The 23,751-nt window shown below is 36.6% G+C and overlaps 3 protein-coding genes across 5 annotated transcripts; 1 reads left to right on the top strand and 2 right to left on the bottom strand.

The window, feature by feature from the left end:
• Positions 1-785: 785 nt before the first annotated feature.
• Positions 786-3,088, bottom strand: LOC133867357 (small ribosomal subunit protein uS13z/uS13y/uS13x). The gene is made up of 4 exons (XM_062304096.1): positions 2,930-3,088; positions 2,648-2,808; positions 1,859-2,047; positions 786-1,059 (listed from the first exon to the last, which is right to left on the bottom strand). The coding sequence occupies exons 1-4, from the start codon at positions 2,930-2,932 to the stop codon at positions 954-956; spliced, it is 459 nt and encodes a 152-aa protein (XP_062160080.1). The 5' UTR covers positions 2,933-3,088; the 3' UTR covers positions 786-953.
• A 974-nt stretch (positions 3,089-4,062) lies between these two features.
• LOC133866074 (uncharacterized) lies at positions 4,063-4,842 on the top strand. The gene has a single exon (XM_062302637.1). It carries the CDS (start codon positions 4,063-4,065, stop codon positions 4,840-4,842), a length of 780 nt encoding a protein of 259 aa, XP_062158621.1.
• A 1,527-nt stretch (positions 4,843-6,369) lies between these two features.
• Positions 6,370-19,268, bottom strand: LOC133865320 (protein GIGANTEA). 3 transcript variants are annotated; one of them, XM_062301708.1, is made up of 15 exons: positions 19,074-19,268; positions 18,403-18,545; positions 16,959-17,030; positions 16,730-16,784; positions 16,468-16,610; positions 15,997-16,271; positions 14,665-14,720; positions 13,394-13,634; positions 13,103-13,253; positions 11,047-11,256; positions 9,318-10,856; positions 8,108-8,176; positions 7,611-7,829; positions 7,156-7,248; positions 6,370-6,925 (listed from the first exon to the last, which is right to left on the bottom strand). In XM_062301708.1, the coding sequence occupies exons 2-15, from the start codon at positions 18,487-18,489 to the stop codon at positions 6,626-6,628; spliced, it is 3,510 nt and encodes a 1,169-aa protein (XP_062157692.1). In that variant the 5' UTR covers positions 18,490-18,545; positions 19,074-19,268; the 3' UTR covers positions 6,370-6,625. The 3 variants fall into 3 exon arrangements, with proteins under 3 accessions (XP_062157692.1, XP_062157691.1, XP_062157690.1); XM_062301707.1 differs by having other exon boundaries at positions 18,403-18,515; positions 19,074-19,267; XM_062301706.1 differs by having other exon boundaries at positions 18,403-18,599; positions 19,074-19,267.
• Between the last annotated feature and the right edge of the window lie 4,483 nt (positions 19,269-23,751).

A 23,751-nucleotide genomic window follows, 5' to 3' on the forward strand; every position in this document is an offset into this window, starting at 1 on the left:
CGAGTATTTATGAGTACCAAACATGCCCTTACTTTACTTTAGAAGCTAGAACTTCCAACCACGAACCATATCCTTCCAGGCTGCTTGGTCGCAACTACTTTACCTCCTTTGCTTCAGGTTCTCTCTAAGCTAAACGCTTACATAGTTGAAAACACAAAGTATGAGTACTCAAGTTGAAGAGTTTAAACGAAGTAAATTTCTTTTTCTTTTACTGAAGATTCATATGCACTTAATAAGGTCTCATCAATGCTCGATTAGTATTCATCAGCTAAAGTCTTCTATATAGGCTAGTTAACTGGTTAAGGACCATATTAAGAATCGAATCGCAACTTCATTTAGGTGTTTAAAGGTTAGGGTGTTTAATGGAAATAACCCAAGAAACTGCATTTCTCATTACCCTAACCTAATAAAACGGGTTTGATGCTTGTAATAGCTACGTACAAACTCTCAAGTCTACCCCAAAGAGCATGCTCTGATCTCCCAAGACGTTACAAACTCCATCTTCTAACATCGAGTTTTTGTTTTCTCTAGTATTGCTGAAAAAGAGTAACAGAAACAGAAGACTTTTGTGCATAATATGAAATCCAACCCAAAGGAAATATTCTGATTCCCAAGATTAATACTCAAACCATCATCCATCTTCTAACAACGCGTGGTATTCATCCATAAAATTTTGAGGGTTGCTTTTGTTTTCGCCTGGTAAATTTGAGTAGAGAGGATGAAACCCATAAGCAAAAACTCCAAACTCCAAACCCCAAAAATAGTATTCTCACTCCCGGGACAACTTTGACACAACCAAATTAGATAGAACCATAGAAAAACCAAAATTGAGCAAACAAGATAATAGGGTTACAAGGTTCAAAACCCAACCACAACCACAGTACAAAAAATCTAATAATGTCTGGCTTGCCCAACCAAATATTTAATTGTTTAAAACAAAGAAAGAAAAAAGCTCAACGCTTCTTAGAGACACCAACAGTCTTCCCCCTACGGCCGGTGGTCTTGGTGTGCTGGCCACGAACACGAAGGCCCCAGTAGTGCCTTAGACCACGATGGTTCCTGCATAAGAGTCTCAAAGTCAGTTCAATCCTATGTTTCACTAGGCAAAGAGTTGAATTGCAACCTTTTATGAGATCAAGAGAAACTGAATCTCTGTACCAGTTTTGTTTTTTTTGGGGCGGGGGACAGACATAGGAGACATCTCTAGTATATTTTAGGAACCACGAGTTCAGAAACCATGCTAACAGCCCATAATCATATTTAAGAGTGATTAAACAAGTTTGTTCAATGAACCTAACTGTTGTCATGCTTTTGAGAAAGCAACTAACATATTTATTTGGTAGAGTCCAAGATCAACCATTTTATATATTACAAATGTCTCACACTTCCTCTGCTGTACGATTGTTAACCTCTCAAATTCTGATTATATTGAGGGTGGTAATTTTTCTCCAGCAATATACAAAATATCCATCATGTAATTTGTTGCACTCACATTGCTTCTAGAAAAACTTTGAATGGAATAGACTCAATATGTAGAGAAGATGATACTTAAAACAACTCAATGAGATCCACAGGGCTCATTTTAACTACCTAACAACATTAAAGAGAAAGCAGACACTCATCCTAGGTCTCACAGCTAGTCTCTTGGGTGCTGTAGTTGTAACTTGCATTATTTCTAGCCTTTCGGTAAATTGCGTGACCACAAGTGGTAACGACCAATAGTGGATCACTGGTGTGTAACTAGAGAAAATAGAGGTCAGGTGCACATGATAATTGTTTTTTCAAATTCAGGAATTTCTCTGACAAAGCATCATATTACCATATAAACGCATGACTACAAAAAGAGTGTTATAGTCACCTGATCTTCTTCAACCGTTCCAAATCATCTCTCAACTTCATGTCCAATGCATTGGAAACCACCTGAGAGTACTTCCCGTCCTTGTAATCCTTCTTCCTATTCAAAAACCAGTCTGGGATTTTGAACTGCCGAGGGTTGGCAACAATAGTCATGAGATTGTCCAGCTCAGCAGCAGTTAGTTCACCGGCTCTGACAATAACATCATTATAACAAACAAATCAACACAGGCGTATGAATTAGCCAATTTGATCTTAAATAAAAGCACATTGGAAAATCGGAAAAGATAATAAGACGGAGTAATTACCAACCACGAAAATATTCAACAAGATACAAAATCCCATAAATGAAATGCCCCATCTAATTCATGATCCAAAATGAGCGATTTTGACATCTAATTTCGCAAATGGCCACCTTCAATATAATTATTATACTTTTTTTTTTCTAGTCATCAACCACACCCCCTCAGCTGTTAAAGATCAATCCAAGTCCTTAAATTGCTATCTTATAAAAAAAAAAGCCCTTAAATTGTTATAAACCCATCATTTTACGAACAGATAGATACAGTGTACAAGTATTTCCATTAACAATTCTAAACAACATGCTAAAACCTTCCTAATTCCAAAACCCAAGTCTCATAATAGTCATCGAGCGAGAATTTCCTAATCAAACATTCACCACGCGAAACGAAAATCCCCGAGCAACACACAAACAAACATGTTCAATTAAATCCATTTTCCGACACAAGTGGGGGAGAGAGAGAGAGAGAGAGAGAGAGAGAGAGAGAGGAACCTCTTGTTCATGTCGACGTCGGCCTTCTTGCAGACGATGTTGGCAAAGCGGCGGCCGATACCTTTGATGGAGGTGAGAGCGAACATTATCTTCTGCTTTCCGTCCACGTTCGTATTGAGGACACGCAGTATGTGCTGGAACTCCTCATTGGCCACCAGAGACTGCGGTTTCCCCCCACCACCAGACACATCAAAAATCCAAATCCAAATCCAAATCCACACACTCACATGCACATTCAAAATTAACCACAAAACAAAGCAAAAATTCAATATAAGTCATTACCATTTTGGACTTGCAGAGACAGAGCCTGCGAAAGAGAGGATTCGGAGGCAGAAAGCGAAGCGGTGCGGGAGGTCTGAGGTTAGGTTTTCTGCTGCCTTCTTTACGTTATATACTGTGACGCGGCAGCCTACTTCGCATTCGTTGTTAGGGTTTTGTAACTTCTGCTCCGCTTGGACGATTTTGCCCTTCATTGGATTTGATCATTTTGTTTTTATTTTATTTGTATTTTTTATTTATATATAAATAGTGAAATTATATTTTTGTTTAAGTTAACCTATAAGTTATTATAATATAACTATTTATCCTAAAATACTTTTGAAATTATTTTTTTTTTATTTTTATTTTTGTTTTAATTATTTGTTAATAATTTTGAGAAAAAAAAAATGTATTTTTGATTGAAAAGTTACTAGACGAGGCCTTCATTGATCTAGTGTTTTCGTCAAAGAAACCTTGTAAGGGTAGCCTATCGGCCGGTCATACACTAAGTCCCACTTAAGAGTGCAATTTTATGAATGCCACAAAAATCTTGTTATATCATATATTCGAAATTTGAGTAAATGTAATAGAAAAACTGATCTCAATAGTAATAGTAATTGAAATTGTCACATATGCATTGTAAAATAATGTGATTTGTAACATTAATCATCATTAATACATGGCGAGAATGATGCCAAATTGAACTTGGTCGGGCAACCTCAATAATATGGGCTATGTTTATTAAAAAAATAATAATAAAAAAAAAATCGTCCTTTATTTTCTTTTCCCAAACACAAATATAACACTACAGAAAACATAAAAGGAGTTTTTACTTTTATATCACATAAGAAAATATTTTTTAACCAAAATTAAAAAGAAAAAAAAAAAATCTCCAAAACACTAACAAACAGAGCTAGACCTCTCTATCAAATTTCTGAGTATCAATAATTGAAAATTCACAACATTTTTGTAGTAGATATTCGCGGATTGTGGGGTGCTCGTCTTTGGCCTCTCAGTCCAGCTCTTATTGGCAGCATCTCTAGAAAATTAAGGTTCCTCGGTCAGTAACTCTATTTCTATGGCGAGCTTGTAATGAAGTACTCCCAACAAAGAACAATTTATTTAAAAGAAAGGTGGTTCCGGCACCTGTCTGCCCAATGTGTGGAGTTGATGATGAAACGACTGGCCATGTGCTGTGGTGGTGTGCCGCTGCCCAATGTGTCTGGGGTTGTTGTGGGGGTTCAATCAACAAAAGTGTGGTGATGAAGGACGATTTTTTCAGTATTTTCTGCTATCTTTGTGATAGATTGGACACGGACGAGTTGGAGCTTTTTGCGATCATAGCCCATAAGATTTGGCTGAGGAGGAATTCGATGGTATTTGGGGGCCCAATTCCATCCCCCTCTTGTTTGATGAAAGGTGCCAAAGAGCTGTTGGGAGATTATCGGAAATCCTCCATGGATGCTGCGAATTGGGAGAACGGAAGTCCTCGTGCACTTTCGCGGTGGAGTAAACCAGCTGCCGAATCCATCAAGATAAATTGGGACGCTGCTTTGGATGTTCGGAAGAAACGTATGGGAGTGGGAATCATTGCCAGAAATGATATGGGCGACGTGAAGGCAGCGTTGTGCACAACGCTTCCCTATATCCAGAATCCTACTGTGGCTGAAGCCTTTGGGGCTAGGAGGGCGGTGGAATTTGCTAGAGAAATGGGCTTCTCCTCAATTGAGATTGAAGGGGATTCTCGTGAAGTGGTTCTGGCTTTAGGGAACTCAGGGGATTGCTGCGTTTCTTACGGAAATTTAGTTTCGAAAACTCGGGTTTTGCTTTCCTCTTTTCCTCATTGGAAAATTGCGCATGTGGGGTGTGATGAGAACAAGGCTGCTCACTACTTGGCTAAGCTAGCTGTTTCCCAATTCTGTCAAATGTGTGGATAGGTGTTTGCCCCTCAGCTATTGTGGATATTGTCCGTACTGATATTTCTTAATGGAAAGGGTTAAATACCCCAGAGGTACCTGAGTTTTACGTGTTTTTAAATTTAGTACCTCAGTTTCATTTCGTATCACAGGTAGTACCTGAATTTGGAAGAAAAAATCATTGTGCTATTACTCGTCCAAATTTCAACTTCTCGCCACGTGTCAACCTCAGCGGTTGACACGTGGCACCACATAAAAAAAAATTAAAAATTAAAAAAAATTAAAAAAATGATTAAAATTAAAGAAAAAAAAAAAGAAAAAAAAAAGAGGGATGGCTGAGCCACCCCCCTTGGCCACCATGGGGTGGCCGGCCACCCCCATTTTGGCCAAGGAGGTGGCCCAGCCACCCCCTTGGCCGGTCTGGGGTGGCCGAACCACCCCATAGGGGGTGGTTCGGCCACCCCACAGTTGAAAAAATAAAAAAAATAAAAATTTGAAGGGTTTTGGCCCTAGGGGGTGGCCGAACCACCCCCTAGGGCCCCCTGGGGCAAAACCCTTCAAATTTTTTTTTTTTTTTTTTTTTTTCAACTGTGGGGTGGCCGAACCACCCCCTAGGGCCATGGGGGTGGTTCGGCCACCCCCTACGGCCAAAACCCTTCAATTTATTTTATTTTATTTTATTTTATTTATTTATTTTTTTTTTTAACTGTGGGGTGGCCGAACCACCCCCTAGGGCCACGGGGGTGGTTCGGCCACCCCCTAGGGCCAAAACCCTTCCAATTTTTTTTATTTTTTTTTTTTTCAACTCTGGGGTGGCCATAGGGGGTGGTTCGGCCACCCCAGACCCGCCAGACCGGCCAAGGGGGTGGCTGGGCCACCTCCTTGGCCAAAATGGGGGTGGCCGATCATTTTTTTAATTTTTTAATTTTTAATTTTTTTTATGTGGTGCCACGTGTCAACCGCTGAAGTTGACACGTGGCGAGAAGTTGAAATTTAGACGAGAAATAGCACAATGATTTTTTCTTCCAAATTCAGGTACTACCTGTGATACAAAATGAAACTGAGGTACTAAATTTAAAAACATGTAAAACTCAGGTACCTCTGGGGTATTTAACCCTAATGGAAAAACAAAACTTCCCCTTCAAAAAAAAAAAAAAAAGAAATGCTTTTTTTCAAAAAAAATAAATAAATAAATTCTGCAATTAATAAATTGAACTTGATTGGGGAACCTCAATAATATGGGTTTTTTTTTATTTATTTATTTGATCTTAATGAATAGAACATTGGTTCTTCCAGAGAGAAATAAATAATGATAACACCAACGACAAGCTTCTTACTTGCTTTGGTGTATCACACTGACTGGTAGCTATATCTCTCTCTAACTGACACTAGAACCCAAGATTACAAGAGCAGTGAACTCGAAATAACAAATGTACGCGTTTAAGAGGATCCCTCTTGCTTTTCCAACTCTCTGCGAAGAAATCATACTACGAATCTAAGGTTAAATTTCGGCCTATTTTTTACAAACAAAACAAAAAGTAACTCGAATGGAACAAAAATCAAACACCACAATGTCTACTCACTGTACAGAAGCATGCTTGCAAGAAGGATTATAATGTCTGGCCAATGAAAGCAATGTAATTGACATTCTCAGGCTTCTATATCTACGACAACAGAATGTATAGTTACTTGCCTGCAAGCCCACGTCCTTCAAAGGCAATAAATAATGTATGTTTTTATGATTATATGCAAGTCTCACTACAAAAAACTCAAACCTAAAATGGCTGGAAGAAGCTACTTGATGTCATACGGAAATAGTACAGCCTAGTTCCTTGGCAGCAGTTTCAAGATATTGAATAGGCATTCCGGTTGCAAGTCTGCTGTGAGCTTCCCATAATAAGCATTTTTCAACGTCAGCTTGCCAGTTGATAACTTCTAAACTAAAGCACTGGTAAGATGAACCACGTATGCCATTTATTTCCGCTGGTTTAGAATTAGATTTAATTGAACCAGTGTGCAAAATATCGCGAAGAACTGAAGTGCTCAGCGCCCGGACATGTGCACTTGGATGAGAAAGGCATCGAATGGAAGCTGGTAGGCGACACTGCAATGTTGGACCAAGCAACTGACATTAGTAGAGGTTTCATGGACATACAAATGAAAAGAATGCTGCTTATTTTCTTTTCACACCACTTTGTTTTGTTGTTAATGAGTAATGTGAGGTTTCCAGTTAATCAGGCATTTGGAATTTCAAATGCCCGGGTTCATAGTAAATTTTACATTAAGCTTTGAATCCAACTTAACCGAGTATGTCAATAATGGGTCTGTGTTTACCTTTAAGAGGTTTGAAAGACCATCTGCAACTCCCAACCCAGATTCTCCCCATTCCAGCACAGGCTGAACCGCTCTAGCTGTTGCTTCCAGTAGCTGACAGTTTATATGTTTTGATTGAAATATTAGTACGGCATTGAAGATTTAAGGATAAATTAAAATACATTTTTTTTTTGATTAGTAAATGAAATTTTCTAAGTACACTGGAAGTATACACAAGGAAACGCCTAAGAAGGCAAAGAAAAACGAACAAGGAAATCAGAGAAACTAATAGACACGGATAAATTAAAATACATATGGAGTCCACTCTTCTCAATTTTGTAAATCATGAATCAGTCCGATGTGTATCCTTTATGAGAGGTTGGCGAACTACGAATTCTAAAACTAAACGTAGTTGCTAACAGTTTTGTCGATTCATGGAACTGCAAACACATAAATCAAATATTATGAGATGTTACCTCCAGTTGTGGTAAAGTGCAAGCTTCTCCATCAACGAGCATTCCATCTGTGGCACGAAGAAGAAGATCTGATGCACTTGCCAAAATGACCAATGATTCTGGCCTATCATGATTTCTCATGAGCTCTACAATCAATTTTACAATCCGTTGGTTGATTCTCCACATCTTCTGACCTTGATCATCATCTTTGGCAATCCAAGGCTGCAATTCCCTTTCTGCCTGTCAAACGCAGAAACAAATTTTCAAATTTTCAAATATACCAGTAAATAAGGCTGGTGATTTTGACACCAGCTAGGCAACACCTCCTTCATATCAGAGAATAAAATTTCACAGATGACCAATTGTTTTACTAGAAGCTATGTTTTGGTCCTTATCACAAAGGTAGTTCCGAAGTCTGATCAGTTTCAGCAAAAGCAGGTGGTTTCAAGATAAAGGACAAAAGCAAAGCTAAAATGTACTTTTAGGCAACAATTTACAAGTTGAACAGAAGTTTAAACCTGAAGGACAACTGCGGCAGCTGCTTTTGTTGGTGATGCTGATACAACATTGCATAGTGCAGCAACGACCTAAAATACACCCAACTGTTAGTCAGTGAAATAACTCTGCATTGATAATAGAGACAGTTACTCAAATGAACTGTAGCAGAAATATATTAGATGGGTTAACTGTCCCAGAAGTGCCTATTGTTAATAGTAGTGAACCACGTTAACATAGGCTATGCTATTGATGTAGGGGTTGAGGGATTAGATGAAGACCCCGTGGCCTTGTACTTGGGCTACCATGGCTAAGAGTAGTTTATGCCGGAGCTTAATGTTGGGCTCTAGCTTTAGTCCATTCATGTATTGGCATTTTTTAGCATTTAGTTACAATGGTATATTTATGGCGCCGTGTCGTATGTGACACCTTTTATATAGCCATACTTTTGTTATGTAAAAGATACAATGATCAAGCTTTAATCATGTAGAGGTGGTATTATTTGGTTCTGTGTGTTGTGTATAGTTTCCATGATGAATTTTTAGTAATTTCCGCTGCTATGTGTAATCTCTGATGAGTCATACTCATATTGTGAGTTGTCTAGTGTCAATGTTTGGTTCATGACGTATTGTCATGCCACTGTAATAATCCGTTTTATAAACAAAAAAAAAAAAAAAAAAAAAATTAGGTCGTCACAGCTTATAGTATCTATCTTCTACTCTAACATAGAATGTGGAGCCTATTTACTAATATTTGATCTGTTAACTCACAAATACAATCTACAAGCATACATTGAAGGTTACACGTAAAAACTCTTATTTAAGGAAAAGTACAGAGACAACAGCAAACACATGTTTTGTGCTCTTATTTTCACAAAGAAAAAAGCATATATATATATATATATATATAAAGGTAGCATGAAAAGATCCTTTAAATATAGACATTTAAGAGATGGCTCCTTTTTTCAAGAATTCAGTTCCTGCATTGCAACAATGCACAGTTGGACTTCTAATATATCCTTGAAATATTTTATTGGAATATGAATCTAAAATAGAGAAATTATAGCCAGAAGGCAAATGATATTTGTCCACACTTTGTGTACACACCAAATGTGAGTGTGCGTACAAATAACACATCTCATAGCCAGAAAGTTATGTTTCTTCTATTTAGGAGCTTATATTATAAAATATGGAAAAAAGAAAATGCTGCAACAGAGATGACACATAAGATTACCTGTCTCCATCCTTGTTGGGCAGAAGTGCTTTCTGCACTAGGTTGGGTTTCAGGAGCTGCAATCAACTTGTGCCACAGCAATGACACAACAGAGAAACATAACTCTTGTTTCTCTGTCAGCAGTGATCTTAAAAGAACTTGTGCGCTGCAATTAAATCCTATATGCCTGTCCATCGTGAGGAAGTTGGCTAAATCTGAAGCATCTAACGGGAAATTGGCAATACCTTTACCCAAGGTATTTCCTGAAACTTCATCTGAATGTGATGCTCTCTCAGACTTAAATTTAGTACCTGAATGGGCTGAATCCAAAGACTGTGGGGTAGATAGCTGCCCTGGATGAAAGCAAACACTGTTTTCACATTGATTTTCTTTCTTGCCATCAAAACTCGGGGGGAAATCCTTCCACACTGTTGCATGCATTAAGTGCGCTTCTAAAGGCTCGGCATTGTTAACAATGGATGCAACAGCTTTTCTGTGAATATCAACGAGGTTGTATAGTGATGATGCCCTGGTGTAGATTTCATTGTCCCACTTACATCGCATCAAGATAGTGAGAGCATGCATGCAAGCCTTTGACCGTCTAAATAGTTCAGAAACATGAGCTGCAACCATGGCTGCAGCAACTATCTCGTTTGAACTGTAACTCCATGATGTGCCAACAGAAGAAGGCTTCAGCAAAAAAAGTGCCTCTAAAATTGCTAAGATTCTGTGGGTATGACGAATTGCTGAGTCAATACTAATCCGAAACTCATCAGTAGATTCATTGATTTTCACAGGCTTGGCTACAACATCTTTAGAGTTTGAGTGATTACTTGACCTTGAAATCAGAGGAAATAACTGAAGCTCACAGGCAAGAGCACAAATAGCAGCTAGAACATATGAATCAAATGCTGCTACAGGCCCTTGCCTTTTCAACTTCCTAGTTTTCATCGGTCTTTGCTTTTCAGATATTGCTTGTAATTCCTCAATGCTTTCATTGGGTGGATAACTTTCTTCACCTCTTGAACTCTTGCTCCCATTGGACTGAGCTTCATGACTAACACACACAGTTAACACAACAAAAAGTAGACGTGAAGCAAGCTCTACAGAGGCACATGATTCTAAGAACAGTGAATGGACCATAGTACGAAGCTCGGCCACAGCAAGGTTTTTGGAGGCAGACCCTATGCCAGAATGGTATCTTGTCTTTCTTGTTTGTTCTATAGAAGACTCGGATGGAAATGTTCTCTGAAGAATCGCTTCAACAGTAGCAACAAATATCTTCATGAGACATGCTTCTGATGGGCTTCCACGAGGAAGATATTCCAGGACCTTCAGGAGAGGTATGTAGAGATTCCATGATAACATGGGTGGTTGCAATGGAGTTGCAACTATGATTTCAGGAAGATCAACTGCAGATGAACTCAATGGAATCAGGCCATAAGCAGCTTCCCATATGGTACAAATTCTCCACTCAACCTCAGGGCCATGGGCACAAAGCATTGACGCAATCCCTTGGGCAGTAGCTTCAATAGTTGCTTCAGCCGCAGGCACTTCTATCTGGTCAGAAGTAGTTTTTGAGATGGTATTTATTTTGGATACCATATTAAAAATAAATAAATAAAAAAGACCAAAAGAAAATAAATAAATAATAAAATTCAAGTAAAACTATAGCAAAGGGCTGTTCAGCGTCTGGAAACCTAAAACTTGAGAAAGATAAAAAAGACATGCCAACAATTATCAACTGTACCTGCTTTCTATAGCATGAAATATAACCTCCTAAAGGTTCATGTTGAACTTCAATTCCCTCAACTTGCCGTAGTGGAGGAAAAAGCAATGCAGGCTGTGAGAGTACGCGGAAAAGTAAAGCAGCTGCAGCATCAGCAGCTATGCCTGCCCTCATGGACATTGCAGTCCCAATTGCACGCAAGAAATGCAAGTGCATCCAGTTCCTAGGAAGCTATATCACAAACAAAAAAGAATTAATATATAACAAAAAGGAAAATGCTATATGCATTTAGATTGATTAGTTCTGAAAGGTATGACGAATTGGCGTGCCCAAAAAAGAATGTAAAAGTGCTAGAACAAGTCATCCCTCGGCAAATAACACCATCCGACTGAACATAAATATTATATACTAGACTACTTTGTTTCCGAAAATATATAAGATGAATTTCCATCACCCTGCCTGATGAAAGGTAACTGAAGACGTTATTTCTGGAACTTCAGATATGACTCCAGCGCCTTAATACGCAGAATGGGCCCCACTAAACTCCTAGTTTGCCTTTGCAATCTGTTGTTGTTTCTTGGTATAAAATATTTGATACTGCATTAAGTTGTTAAAGTGTCCCACATTGCCAAGAGATACATGACCTGAACACTTTATAAGATATGGTGTCCCCTCCTTTCTGAATGCGTTTTTTGAGAGTAAGTAAGGCTCATGGACTTTTACTTAGTATCAGAACAAGTTCCTTGGACGATGATGGGCATTTCCCTCCCGATGTTGAACACGTGTTTGGCCAAAGTTGCCACAAGTGAGGAAGCGTGTTAAAGTGTCCCCCTGGGCACTTCATAAGACATGGTGTCCCCTCCTTTTTCAAAGCGTCTTTTCACAGTGAGTAAGGCTCATGGACTTTTATAGTTTTTTCCTTTCTTTATGATATTTTTTCTAGAAATGTAGGTAAGAGGGTAAAGAAAGAAAAAAAGTAACATAAATACTATCAAAATGTTGTGTCCATAATTCAGTGTTTCCGACTTTCTTCCCATCAATACCCAACTTGAGGTGGAGTACAGAAGATGATAACTATAAATGTGTCACTTTTCTTGCATGCTATTTGCTTTTCTGCCACTTTCTTACCTTTAGTGCTAGGACTATCGATTCACAAATTTGATCCCACCTAGCTATTCAGTTAAACATATTTTGCCTAAGCTTTGGTTGAACTTGGAATTTTGGTCAGTTCAGCAAATGTTATAGCCTGAAGTTAAGTTCGGCTGAATTAAAACTACAGGAAGCTAGCTAGAATTTTGGTAAATCAACTTGGAGAAAAACTTTCCATTAATGTTTTCCATAAATTAATGTATACACTCAATTAATGCTAACACTTAAGAAGGAGAAGTCAGTCTTGGGCCAGATTTGACTCCTATTTCGCTCGACTAATGATGAGTTAGCCAAGAATTAAACTAAGGAAGATGTACTATTCAGCTTCAAGCAATTTGAGTTAAGTTAAACATCAGTCAAACACATTAAACCAAAGTGTATTGAGAAAGAAGGTATGGATCCAATGTAGGGTGAGGAGGTATATTCTTTCTTCTTCTGCTTCTTCTTTTACTCCTCTCCAGTCCAAAATCCCTAGATTGAATAAATTAACTACCATCTTGCACACACCATGTAAATTTTTCTGTCAACAACCAGTTATAAACTAATGGATGCATTAGTTGTTGAAAAAAAATGGTCATCTAGGAAACTCATTAACAGCAGTAACTGAAATATCAAGATCCATGTTGAAGAAAACTGAACATTGAGAAATAAATCACAGAATGCCATGTATTGACCTTTAAAATGTAAAAATGCAAGGTTTGCAATTGACATCTAGCTGCTTTGTTCATGGGGACATAAATCTCCAGTTTTCCATCTAAACAAAATCTTCCCAAGATCAATGATACAAAAAAGGATTTCTCCTGAAGCAGTTTATTCATGGGATACCAAAAATGAAAAAGATATTGGTATAACTGAGTTCAATTGATATTTGATTGACAGCATAGTATCGCAGCTATATAAACTTTGCAACCTAAAGAATCCAGCTTACCCTAATGCCAGATACATAGTCTTCGGCAGCCCGAAGGAGTTCTACAAGCTGGACAGCGGCATCAAGTGCATCTGGTGCCCATGATGGTGGTGCTTCTAGAAGTCCAAGAAGAAGTCTCTGGGTGGCACTAGGAGTAGCAATGGCATAATACCTAACACAGGAAAGAACAAATATATTAAGTACATTCAGAAAAAAAAAACTCAAGACAGACACCAATAGCTTCAGATTCTTTTATTTTCCTTTTCTTTTCTTGCTTTGGCTAGAAAAAGTATGTAAGGTACATATATTAACCTATGAAATAAACGTGCATATGGCTCAAGAGCTGGTAGCCCGGCAACTAGATGCTCATCCAAAGCTGTTGTTGGAGGAGGAAGCAGAAGTGCAGGGACTGCGGCCGCTGTTAAAGTAGCAGTTTCATAGCGAGCAACTTCCTCATCACAAACGCTTAATATCACACCAGCACCATTAGCGACAGCCCACCTTGGAGTTGATGGCATGAGCTGAGGATGCTTTCCAGATCCACGAGAAGAAGCTGAAAAAAGGGAGTCAACTGAGCCTTCATCTCCATCTCGAGTAAAATTCCTACTTAATATAGAACTAAAGAAAATTATAAGTGAATAAATATTTAGTTAAGGGGTGTTAAAATTTTACCTGTTTAGTAAGTAATATATGCATATAGAGAAGCCAACCACTGTATTTAGTAATGTGCGTAAATAGGGTAACCAACCACGCTAGAAGTGTGATGTCACACTCTTTTCTTACGTGCTCTGTCTGTGGCGTCCTTGGGGGCTAGAGATGAACTAATATTAATTCTGATTGATCCTCATCCCAAGGATGTCAAGGGATATAAAGAATAGAGGAAAGGTAACTTTGTGGTGATGACTTGACCATCTAATAGTATAAGACCTTTGTTAATGCTAATCTTATGCCAAAACACTGCTAAGGAAATTTGGAATACTGTGAGATGATCTCTATGGGGATGAATGTGTGCCAAATGCCTAATTTGAATATAACATTCTTTATAGCAGTGACACTTAGTGATTCCATAGACATATGGGTTAAGCTAAATGAGTATCTAACTATTGACAGCGATGCTCTCAAGTTAAGATTTAATTAATTAAAACTGGTGGTGGTGGGATTGTGGGATCAAAGAGTAGGTGTTTTTGTTCCTTGCTGGTAAATACAGGAAAATGCAGGTTTTCTTGTCCATGAATTTTAATGAATAGAAAGCTGAGAAAAAAAATAGGATCACCCTTATTTTCCAAAATCCTAGTCTAGTAGTTTTGAACTAAAGAGTAGTAAAAAAATTTGTGCGAGTTGTTCTTCAGTTTCCACAAAACTTGTATAAATCAACCAAGAATTTCACTACCTTCTATAAAAAGATCAGATTCCATAACATGTGTGGCAAAATCACAGCTTCCAGATGAAATTCATCTCATAGATAACACTAACTAGGATTATTCCAAATTGCAACTCAGAAACAAGTATCAGACTATGTATTGTAATATAAGAATCGCAGAATGCAAAGTCATATCTATATTCTGTACAGAAATTTAACTAACCAGTTGTAGGCGGCTTGAGTTCTCCAGCAGCATATTTACCCATAACACCACTGCACCTGTGAATGCAAGAAAACATTTGTTAACTTATCTAAGGGCACATGAAAACAAACCAACAGGAAGATGAAATGTCTTCCATGTCAACTGTGAGAAAAATTGTACCACCAATTGATAGCTATAATCAAAACAATACTTTCTAGTTTGTGCTTGGAATTGTGAACCATCAATAAAATCAGCAAAGTTGAAACCAACATGGTGCTAATTTTGGAATGTTACAGAAAGAGTGAGAAATGGACCATCAACAGAAATTGCTAAAGTCCTCAAGTCTACCTTGATACAATTGGCATAAACCATTGAAAAACATTTATATATATAAAATAAGAAAATAGAACACAGACATAGTTAAATAGTCAATTACAGTCTTCTCTTTTCAGAGAATCAGTTACGATTTCATTCTGAGAAGTTTCTTAACAGAGTGAAGGAAAAGGGCAAAAATGAAAAGAGACGATCATTAGATTATGTTGCATTCATGAGTTGAAATTACATGCTGCCAACATTTGCCCTCCATGTAGTATAAAGATATCTTGCATTTGCCAACTTGTCAAGAATCTCATTACAACAATACCAGCTTGATTTTGAAAGTTCTACATCATTATAAAATATATAGCTTATGATAGACAACATGCAGCTTGCCATATACAAGGGTAAATATATAATTGCAAGTTAGCAAGTGTCATCAGTAAAATGGACGTAGTTTGCAGACCCAAAAGCAGGTTGTACAAGAACAAAATTCATTTAATTAAGCTTTTGCCTCCAGAAAGAGAACGTGAAGTCTACTGAATCAAAATGCAAAAAAAGAAAGAAAGAAAGATGCATTAATATAGAGAGCAAATGAAGAAAAGACAAGCAGCTGTAGATGTTGCTATATGACAAGTATTATGAATAATGAAGGTAGTTTGGAACCCCATCTTGGAAATGATATTATTGTAATAAAGGTTAAAGGGCTATTTATGGCATTATTGTATTTCTCTTTAATATACATAATAAAATAGTGATAAAGAAAATAAAAATAAAATAGTGAGAGGGCCAAAGTATGTTCCGAGCCTCTCTTTTTGTGCAAACCCTAATCTTGACATGATCCTAGGGTTGAATAAACCTCTGCCTGATATGATAAACAATTAAACCAAATTTGAGTTGGTTTACATTTTTCCCTAAAAATTGGGTCAGATAGCACTTTGCCTTACCATCATGCATGACTTACTCTCAGCATCATATTTTTTTATGACCTCCCAACCAAAATGGCAGCACTAAGCCTCAGATAAATGATGCACTTACCATCGGAAGTAGTCACTTCTGATAGCGAGAGGTGCAGCTAGCAATATATCTGTAATCCAGGGAGATAAAGGCCTTGAAGGTTTCCTCTCTTGTTGTACCAAAGGAATATGGCTGGATTCCCTGTCAGTAGCGTCACTTGTGGTAGCGTGGCAGCCACTACTGCTTCTTTCTGTATCACTATTTGATTGTTCCATCTTGTATATTGGGCGATTATAGTGAGTTAAAACTCGCAAGATCTCCCCACATGCCAGAGCCCACTGTTCAGAGTACTCCTTCTGTAAAAAGGGGCAAGAAAAGTTTATATGATATCCTCTGAAATTTGTAAAGCATATCCTCTGAAATAAAACAGATAATATATAAGCATGTAAAAAAGATAAAGGCAGAAAATACAGTTCATCAAGTAAGGAAACTCCTCAATAGAAAATGAAATAGATTTGAAAAATAGTGAAATCAAACTACTTAGGATCATACCTCACTACTTGGGCAGACTAAGGATATGAAAGAAGCAAATGGAGGACTTGTCCTATCGTACACCAATGTACCATCAATGATACACGAAATAATTGGAAGAACAACAGCATGCCCATGCTCCGGATGATGAAGCACAAAGGTAGCTGGAAATAGATTTAAACACATAAAGCAGTCACTATACAGCTATAAGAAAATATTTTCAATGCGAACTTAAAGGTTTCATCAATTATTGAAAAAGCTAACATGGGAAAAGCATCAATACCCAGAACATCATCAAAAAGACGCTTTTCCCTTGATGGATAACGGCTACGGATCAACTGTCAAAAGAAAATATATCAGTATATGAGTAAGAAAAATCTGTTATAAACACTCAATACCTAAAGTCTCCACGAAATTAGCATTTCTTTCATCCTAATAGTTGAGTATATTTCTCTTTCCAGTTTTTCAGGGTAAAAACGATCAGTTCATAAATGAAAGCACAAAGAGCATACCTCAGCAATATCCTCTGGAAATTGTTCTGATGTAAACTGACCAAAGTACTTAACGTAGGCAGTAATTTGAGCCTGGGAAAAAAAGAATAAAAGAAGCATGTGTCTCAAATCCTGTAGGAAATTGACTTAAAAGAGGCAAAAATCATATTTTTGATAAGTAATTGAAATTTTATTAAAAGTGCAAGGTGCCAAGGTACACAGAAAAGAGGCAAAAATCATATAAACAAAAAGAAATTAAGTAGACAACATAAGATATAAAAGAGATCTAAAAACCACCGTCCAAAGCAATCAATCATTTTCAGAGATACAAGAAGTTCTTTTTTTAATTTTTCACTTTTTGGATAGACGTACATAGAGCAAGTTCTATATACCTTAATATTCAGCACAAACAAGATTAATATTCTAACACTTCCTAACTATCTCAAAAGCTTAAGTTGATGGAAAAATGTGAATTTAATTATTTAATTAATATTCTAACACTTCCTTTCATATGTTGGCTCAAACTCCTCCTCAACAAGTGAGGTTTAATATGTAGAATATTCAAATGAAATAGAGGTAACTTTAAGAGTTGAAGTTCCAAAAAATATCTGCATCTTAGTTTATTACATAATGGTGAGGGTTAATATGTTTCAAAAACTTTTGGTGATTTTCTATGGATTATACGTAGTTCCAAAATATGATTATGTTTCAATGTTCTAGAAGACATTAATGTGTCATAAGGTCCAGTAATAATATTCAGAAATTCAAAAACATGTTATAAAGGAAAACTAAAAATGTAAATGTGGAAAAAGAGAAGAGAGAACTGGGTCCGATAATTGGTTTTAACCAGAAACCTTGTAATATTATCAGTTCATAGACTTATCAAAACTATTTATTCACTAATTCATAAAAATAGGGAAACGGGATACTAAGTTACTAACTCTCGACCCTTGGCACAGCAACCAACTTCAGTAAACAAAAACAGGACTTTGGCACTTATTCAGTTGCAAACTTTGTATGAACAAAAAGAACTTATAAATAGACGTACGAGAAACGGTTGGGGGCAATGAAGCAGGTAAAGTTTTAGGATTTTATATTATCTATCGGGTGCAAAATGGAAAACAAAATTAAACTTCATACTCAGCAAAAATCAAATGCTTCCAACTCAAGCAACTTTCTGCAGTGAACACTTCACCACATCACCCTCGGTCTGAGGCACTCACAGGAACCAAATTCTCTCTCCAAAAATCAAATATCTAATATCATACGCTCCTCAATATTCAGTACATCCTATGCACTTACTCATTCGAAAGCAAATATTTCAGCGGCTTTAATACGTGTAAAACCATAGAGAAACAAAACAGAAAATTAATATGAAAAAAAAAAAATGCATCTAAAATTCAATAAGCAACACAATATCAACAAACAGAACTCAGAAAAATTAGAATTAAAAATTTGCGCGCACCTTTCGTTGATGCACGTCTTGAGGCGGAGGCCAGAACAATGAGGAGAACTGAAGACCATCGATCCATCTCTCACACGACGCAGCCATAGAAGTTAGAACAGAAACTTATCCTCCTACTCGCAAAAGTTAAACGCTAACCGTTACTGCAAACCGTTACCAATCAAGAATCAAAATATCGTAATTCAACATTCCGGCCCCTGATGTTTCCCCGAGGGCAGAGATCCGTTAGCAACGCGGAAAAAATAATAATTATAATAATAATTCCAGAAACAGAATACAAAAATCTCTGCGCCTCTCAAAAGCTTCAGACTTTCAAATCTTGTTATTTGTTAGAATAATTATCAGCCAGAACAGAGTAGAAATTAATTAGAATTATGCACCTAAAATATTCAAACCGTATCAGCCTTAATTTTTTATTTTTTTTTAAAAAAATTAACATAAAATAGAATAAAATCACTAAGCAACCAGTACCTAACAAGTTCAGCTAAGCTTTGTCTAGCTGATAAATTTAACCAAATCATACAGAAGGTAAGCTCGAAATTTCAGACTTTTTTCTAAGGCAAAACTACGGACTGATTACACTCAAATTAAGTACAAAACATCAAAAAAAATCATAAAAAAATAATAATAATAATTCATAAAAAAAAATAATAGAAACAAAGAAAAAGTACCAGATAGTACTCTGCGAGCCGATTTATCTGAACAAAAACTTCCAGATTTTTCCTTTTCTTTTTTTGGTTCTCCTCCTTTTTCTTGTTCTTTTCTCTTTTGGAAATATAGAGGTTGAAGTTTTTGGTGGTGAGGCGCAGAGAGAATAATATCTTTAGGAGCTCTGCCTGCGACGCTTAAGATTTGGCTGCGTACGTGGCAATGATATTTTCCGCTCGCCTTAGAGGCTGGCTGTCACGTCATGTCAGTCTTTACCATCCACATACCCATACATGCCCATCACTTGATACATTCACAGCATACATACGACATACGAGAGTGGTACTTTGTTCGTCAACCACGAGGATTGACACGAACAAAGAGACTCGACAAGCACTAGAGTGGGTTGTGAAATGACGAAAGTAACCCAGAGTTGCTGAATAAGTGAATAAAATTTTGGCGTTCTAAATTTGAATGATTGAGGGATACGTGGACAATTAAATAACTCGGTTGTACAAGTGGCCGGTGCTAGATATTTTTGCTGGAGTTTGGCTTGACCTGGTACGCAGGTGTATGTCTTCCTTCTGTTTTGACCGTTCGATTGCTTATGGAAAACCATTTTATGCGTCTGATGATGAGAGTGAAAAATTAAATAAAAATAAAAAATTAACCGAGTTGCCTTTTACTTTCTGAGGTGAAGCTTAAAGAAAAAAGGTAAAATTCCTTATTATAAGCAACACAAATTTTGTAACAAATCAATCATAAATTGACTTGAGTTGATGGCTGTATTATATGTGATAGGTTCAATTAATGACAAAATCATATTGGTAAATTTTGTATTATTCTTGCCTTACTAGTTTTTGTTTAGGTCACGGGTGTGCATAAAACTTATTGGAGTTGAAATTTACTGCATTTTGTCCCCATCAACACCGAAAAAAAGTCTGAAAAATCTGTGTCTGATCTTTCTCTGATAGAGGTTTTTATGTCCGGCCTTCTCCTCTAAAATGTCAAAGGTAGAGTTTGACAGAAGCGTCGGAGATGGCCGGACGAAGAGATATGAGATCTCTTTCTTTGTCAGACGAAGACGCCCCCACATAAAGTGCAGTTTATAAAAATAGTCACGACTGTTAAGTCTTTGTTTAGGTCACGGGTGTGCATAAAACTTATTGGAGTTGAAATTTACTGCATTTTGTCCCCATCAACACCGAAAAAAAAGTCAGAAAAATCTGTGTCTGATCTTTCTCTGATAGAGGTTTTTATGTCCGGCCTTCTCCTCCAAAATGTCAAAGGTAGAGTTTGACAGAAGCGTCGGAGATGGCCGGACGAAGAGTTATGAGATCTCCTTCTTTGTCAAACGAAGACACCCCCACATAGAGTGTACAGTTTATAAAAATAGTCACGAGTGTTAGGTCTCGCATTGCTTAACTATTAGGTGAAACTAAGCTTTATAAAAAATTATAAAAAAGCTCTAAATTAACTAATCATTTTGAGATGATAAAGTATAATTTTTAATTATAAGTTAACAAAATAGTTATATCCAACAATAATCTCAGAAAATTGGTCATTGGTCATTCTTTTTCCCTGTTCTTGGTCTGATACATAAATTTCCATTTGCTGAAAATATAGGTATAGGTATGTGTGATGCACACTGAATAATAAGCCCAGTTTTAAACTACACTAAATGGGTATGCAGAGAATGGGTTTTAAATTGCACAGAACATACTCTCAGACAAACCCCACCCACGCATCTGATACTTTTAGGAGCTGACGCAGAAACGTCGTCGACAAATTTGCTTCCAGCTCCCATTTTGGGCTTCTCCTATTGGTTTGTTTTACTTTGTTGTTTTTTTTAACTGAATATTTAAACAAGCATGGTTGATCCATCCAAATAAATAATAATAACTGGAACATCGGGTGAAATATACAGAATGACTCGCGCCAATTCCACTTTCCTTTCCTCAGCCCCGATGAGCACCGTTTGGCTTTGCAATTTTACTGCCTAAACGAAAATAACCCGTTTGAGCATTTCATAAAGATAATGGTTTGAAAATATGAAAAATATACGTTTTAGAGCAGATTTTTAAAACATATATGATTTTAAAAGTTGAACGGCAATTTTATCAAATAATTAATCGTGCTGTCTGTTATGTAGTTTATGGGTTTTATTTGTATTTTGTATTTTGTATAGATGGATAATGGATATGAACTTGAACAGAATATACAAAATGCAACACAAAGGCAAAAAATAAAGCCTTATATTTATGCTGCCCATATTGCTAACAATCTAACAGACCAACCCTTATTTACAAACGTCTTCCACATATTAGGCCCATTGCTATTATATTCTTTACATTGTCATTAGCTGTGTTTTGAAATCATTATATTTTTAAATCATACGTTATAAAACTGCTAAACTAAACGAACACTTGGAAAGATGACGGTGACAAGAGCCAAAACTAAACTAGAGCCTAAAATGCTTGCTTGTTTCGTTCTTTTGTTTGGCAGATTTGCAGATTTATATCTTGGTATTGAGGATACGTGCTGGCAAGCACATGGTGCATGTTCATTTAATTTTGTGCAACATCCATTACAGGCAATTAGGTGCACAACTTTTGTAAATATGCCTAACACTAGAGATTTGTTCCTTGTTGTTGCACATAAGCCAGCTGCATCTAACATGCTATCTATGTTAGAACACATCTCATATATTATATTGTATTAAAAGAGTTTTGATTAAATTAAAATTTTGGGGAATTAAAATACAGAGAACTATTAAAGGTGAAATATTGTCTCTTTTGGGATTTCATCAAAATTGTCTCCCTGAATGAAAGGAAACAACATTAGATTGTGGAAAAGGGTTTTGGACCATCTATAAATGAGCTTGTCATTTTTCATTAGTCACGACTTTAACGTGAGAATAAGATAGGCTAAAAATTCTAGCCATCGTTCTCTATTTAGACATATTACGAGAGTTCTAAAATTTTACAAATTCAAAAACGTTCTGTAACACACCGGTTCCATATTGGAAAAATGAGTAACCTACATAAAGTGGGTTGTTTATAAAAGATAGTCATAAGTGTTAAGTCTCACATTACCTAATTATTAGGTAAAATTGGGCTTTAAAATGAATTCTAGAAAAACTCTAAAATAACTAGCTCTTTTAGAGTGATAGCACAAATGTGATTAACGCTTTTTTCTGAATCATTACACTTTTAATCCGATTTTTCAATTAAAGTGCTAGAGCAACCATGACCAAAACCAGAACAAGTCCTTTTGTGATTCTCTTTTATGTTCATATGTTAATCTAATTCTTACATTCCAAACTAGTAGTGGTATTTTCGGTGACTTCACCCCTTCCAAATAAGATGAGTGATTCTTTTGACTCTTGCAGCAAGACAAATTATAAATGGAATTTTTAATTCCATGTACGTGGACTAATCTTAAATTCAACTCCAAGTGGATCAGAGTTGACTTATAATCAAACTCATGCTTAAAAATTTCTAGTGCGTAGAGAGAGAGAGAGAGAGAGACAAAGAAAGAGCACAAAAGATGGTTTATATTGGTTGATTTGCGATAGTGCTAATTATTATTTTTATTTTTTTCAGAGCAATACATAGACAGAAAAGAGAGAGATAGTGCCAATCTATTGTTGTCCCCCCCCCCCCCTCAATTAACTTAGAAGTGGGGAAAACACGCCGATATTGGATTTTGCTTAGAACATTCATATCCGGTTTGTTAAGGTTGACAAAATGGGTTACAATGTTGGGTTTAAGTAGATCTGGTTAACTCGCCAACCCGAACACGATATGATTAACTAAACAGGTTGAGACACGAAACTCGAATACGACACGTTTATAATAGTCATAAATGAGTCGACGGATCATAAATGGGTTGACTTGTCATTAACGGGTTGACCCGTTTAATCCGTTTACAAACGTGTCATAAACGTGTTAACTCGTTTATGACCCGAACCCATTTAACCTAAACTCAAACTCTATAATTGTGTGTCGTATTCGTGGGTCGTATAAAAAATTGTCAACCTTAGTTAGCTATCCTTCTTTCTTTTTTTTGGAATAATTGCATCGTTGGTCTCTGTGGTATGTTATAATTATTTTTCACTCCCTATGGTTTAAAAATGGGAGGTCATTGTGGTTAGCAATAATTACAAATCGATCCCTTAAGTCAAATTCTGTTAAAAATTTTAACAGATTCTGTCAAATGCCATGTCAGCACCACGTGTCACCAATAAGATGGCGACACGTGTCAATCTTAATAAAAAAAAATATAAATTTATTAAAAAATAAATAAATAAACTTATTTAAAAAAAAAAAAGAAAAAAAAGAAGAAGGCAGCTAAGGGGTGGCTGCCTCCCTTTTTTTCTTTTTCTTTTTTTTTTTTTTTAAAAAAATAAGTATATATATTTATTTATTTTTTAAAAAAATTATATTTTTTTTATTAAGATGGACACGTGCCGCCATCTTATTGGTGACACGTGGTGCTAGTTATCCTAAAATTATTCACACCGATGTATATATGCATCCTTACTCTAAAATAGCAATTAGCTATTGTACCAACCTAGTTATCCAAAAAGTATTATTTTATTCACATGCACGCCACTCTCTCTTTCTCTCGGATGAGCGTGGTTTGCAACGGTAGGACGGTGTGATCCTCTTTTGAGTTTTCAGGCGACGAGCGTACGTA

The sequence above is a fragment of the Alnus glutinosa genome, chromosome 4 (assembly GCF_958979055.1).
Source record: "Alnus glutinosa chromosome 4, dhAlnGlut1.1, whole genome shotgun sequence".
NCBI lineage: Eukaryota > Viridiplantae > Streptophyta > Magnoliopsida > Fagales > Betulaceae > Alnus > Alnus glutinosa.

Excerpts from the sequence above, each read along its gene's own strand:
- LOC133867357 (XM_062304096.1), bottom strand. Across the intron at positions 2,048-2,647 it reads GACGTCGACATGAACAAGAG|AGCCGGTGAACTAACTGCTG; the intron begins GTTCCTCTCTCT and ends TGTTATTGTCAG. Across the intron at positions 1,060-1,858 it reads GAACGGTTGAAGAAGATCAG|GAACCATCGTGGTCTAAGGC; the intron begins GTGACTATAACA and ends ACTCTTATGCAG.
- LOC133865320 (XM_062301708.1), bottom strand. The coding sequence starts at position 18,489 with ATGGCTGCGTCGTGTGAGAGATGGATCGATGGTCTTCAGTTCTCCTCA. Across the intron at positions 17,031-18,402 it reads AAGACGTGCATCAACGAAAG|GCTCAAATTACTGCCTACGT; the intron begins GTGCGCGCAAAT and ends TTTTTTTCCCAG. Across the intron at positions 7,249-7,610 it reads GCACTTTACCACAACTGGAG|CTACTGGAAGCAACAGCTAG; the intron begins GTAACATCTCAT and ends ATAAACTGTCAG.
- LOC133866074 (XM_062302637.1), top strand. The coding sequence starts at position 4,063 with ATGTGTGGAGTTGATGATGAAACGACTGGCCATGTGCTGTGGTGGTGT.